Source organism: Micromesistius poutassou, assembly GCF_964030765.1.
Source record: "Micromesistius poutassou genome assembly, contig: SCAFFOLD_5095, whole genome shotgun sequence".
NCBI lineage: Eukaryota > Metazoa > Chordata > Actinopteri > Gadiformes > Gadidae > Micromesistius > Micromesistius poutassou.
Genome location: NW_028180287.1, coordinates 7,242 through 10,000, shown reverse-complemented (window position 1 = coordinate 10,000; position 2,759 = coordinate 7,242). Strand labels below are relative to the sequence as shown.

The window sequence follows — 2,759 nt, the reverse complement described above, 5'->3', positions numbered from 1 at the left end:
GCTACGTCAGGCAGGGGCTGCACTGGCTGCGGCTGGAGGCCCACTTACTGTAAAGCACGGACTCTCTCTCTCTCTCTCTCTCTCTCTCTCTCTCTCTCTCTCTCTCTCTCTCTCTCTGCCTCTCTCCCTCCCCCGTCACCACCCTCCCTCCCCCACGGTGGGGGGTTATATTTTTACTGAGCTGTTTTTTTATTTGTTTTTTTTTGGCCTGGGAACTAGAACTGAGACGATGAGTCAGGTGTGGTTTCTAAATGAACAATAATAACCACAGTAATAATCATGATGATAATAAGCAACTTCCTGTGCTTGCTGCTCGGTTCCTACTTCTGGAGGAGAGCAGCTGGAGACCGGCTCTGAGATCACCCTCAGAACGCAAGCGCTAATGGCATCGCCCCCCCCCCCACCCCCACACACACACACACACCCTTAAAATACACTTCAAATGCATTTTCAAAATGGCAATTTTGCTACAAAGGGACTCAAAATGGCTGCCGGGGGGGGAGACATTGTCTGCCGTGCGTTGTAGTGCAATGGGGAACAAGCCCCTTCAAATCTGTGCTTTTCGGAGACTAGAAAATGCCTTTTGGATCGTTGACTAACACACGGACAATGGCAGCCGCATCAACGCAGGCCTCTGTGAGCGTTTATACGAGCACACGGGTTAACGACCGGAATCCTTTGGTTTTCCGCGCCGCCGCGTGCCGCGGTAGGGCGTCAGAATGTGCCGTCCACAAGCTGGAGGATATTTCCAATGCATTTGGAATTTTTCTTTTATGTCTTTCACACCCGGCTCGGGATAGTGATTTGCTTTAAATGACCGTTCCTAGAAGAAGAAAAATGTCAGTGCAGTGTTATTGTGACGCGGGGCTGTTGTTGAATATCCCTGAAATGCAACAGCTATCTGAGCACTATGTTATTTACTATAACTAAAGGAAGGGGCGAATACAAAGGGACCGCGGCAGTCACAGTAGTATCAATAGGATTTCTCTTGCTTCAAACCACAATAGCACAAACAATGTTGAATTAGAACAATCTTTTAGCTAACTAAATAACGACCTGTTAATTGGTATTAGTCAGTGTGTTTCTGTCATGGCTGCGGAGGCATCCGGCTGTGCTAACAGCTCATCCCTTAAGAGAGACAGCCGACCCGTTGTGCAGAGACTTTGAGCTGGCAGGCGCCTGCTCGGTGGAAACATGTCACAAATGTACCTTTTCTTTTTAACTTAAAATCACAGCTTCACTTTTTGCAATGCAACGTGCTCTCCAAGACCAAAAAAACCTGAACACGAATGTGCCACACCTCCAGGTAAGACCAACACTGGAGCTGGAGCGAACGCAATTAGAATGGTTATGTGGGAGAGTGTGCAGCCTGGAGGCCCATTCAACTTTATTTAATCATTGCTGTGGCACCCTGGGTCCTGTGTAGTGGGCATCGGCCCATCAGTCCTGTTAGTAGGACGGGTTTCCACCTCCTCGGTCTCAGGGCTCCACTCTAGCATCCGTGGGCGGCGTAGAGCGGGTAGAGCGGGTTGGCTGGTAACCGGAAGGTTGCTAGTTCTATACCCGGCTCCTCCTAGCTGAGTGTCGAGGTGTCCCTGAGCGAGACGCCTCACCCTGACTGCTCTGGGCAGAGAGGTGTGGCGTCCCCCGGTCACTGTGAGCTAGAGAAAGGAATCATGATGGTAACCCGCCATGACTCCACTTCCTTTCCTTTCCTCCTAGCGCCCGCACTCGTCTTGCCTTCAGTGTCATCACGTTGAAGTTAGTCTAGCTGTGATTCTAAGTCCCAAAGAACGAACACAATGTTGACCTCGGTGCCGCCCTGCTCGTTGCTCTCTGACCTCGAGGTAACCCACATCCCAACGGTAATCTTAAGAACAAATCACGTCTTAAAATGTATATGAATACACCTTACGATAGATAGCCAAGAAGCCCAGAGCACACGGCTGTGTTGAGACGGACTCAAAATAATGTTTTTAGATTTCTGCGTCCAAAACATATTTAGACGTTTACGGAGCGATTGAAACAGAGTCCCTGTGCTGTTAAAACAATGGGATTCTTCTCCTCTTTGAGTCATGCTGCAAATATGAACAGAAATCCGCATTATGTGTGCTCTGGGCTTTATCTGTCAAATGACATATCACAGGAAAATGATATCACCAAGCACAGTAAGATTACTATGTCATATACCGTACGTGGACTGGCCTATACACAGTATGGCTAGGCTACATCAACACAGTTATGACGGCTGGACTATGTCATATATAATCAAGTCAGTCAGTAAAGCAAGAGTTAGTGAGGCTGCATTAATTCATACACAATAGGAATAATAGCATTAACATCTCTAAAATACAAACCTGCCAATAGGGAAACGTCTTAGCCAGCAAATAGATGATGATATATTAACAGGCATCAAATAAAACAAACTAAGAACTATTAAGGTGGTAAAGTGGAGAAATTAAAAGGGAAACAGATCAATGCTATGCCAGCACTTTTGGTATTCCATCATTGAACGACCAGCACAACACAGATTTATTCTACAGATTGATTACCCTCCAAGATCAGGGCCGACATTAAATTGCGTTATTCCAGCACAAAATAAAAGTGCTAATAAAATAGAGAATAACAGGCATTAGGGGCCGGTCGATCAGGCTGATATTTAACGCATTCTGCTCCTAGTAAAACAAGATTTGTTAATCTGCATTATTCTCGATCAGAGCGAGCGGAAGAACCTTAGTTAAAAGACACGGGGCCAAAGG

General features: G+C 46.6%; 1 protein-coding gene across 1 annotated transcript in view; it reads left to right on the top strand.

Moving 5' to 3' along the window:
• The window catches only part of LOC311370941 (AF4/FMR2 family member 2-like), a gene marked incomplete at both ends in the record, with an annotated part of 6,169 nt that extends 6,116 nt beyond the window's left edge, over positions 1-53 (top strand). Inside the window, one exon of the mRNA XM_084489219.1 lies at positions 1-53. This exon is cut by the window's left edge and continues 69 nt beyond it. Coding sequence (XP_084345345.1) covers positions 1-53 — 53 coding nt within the window.
• Positions 54-2,759: the final 2,706 nt, after the last annotated feature.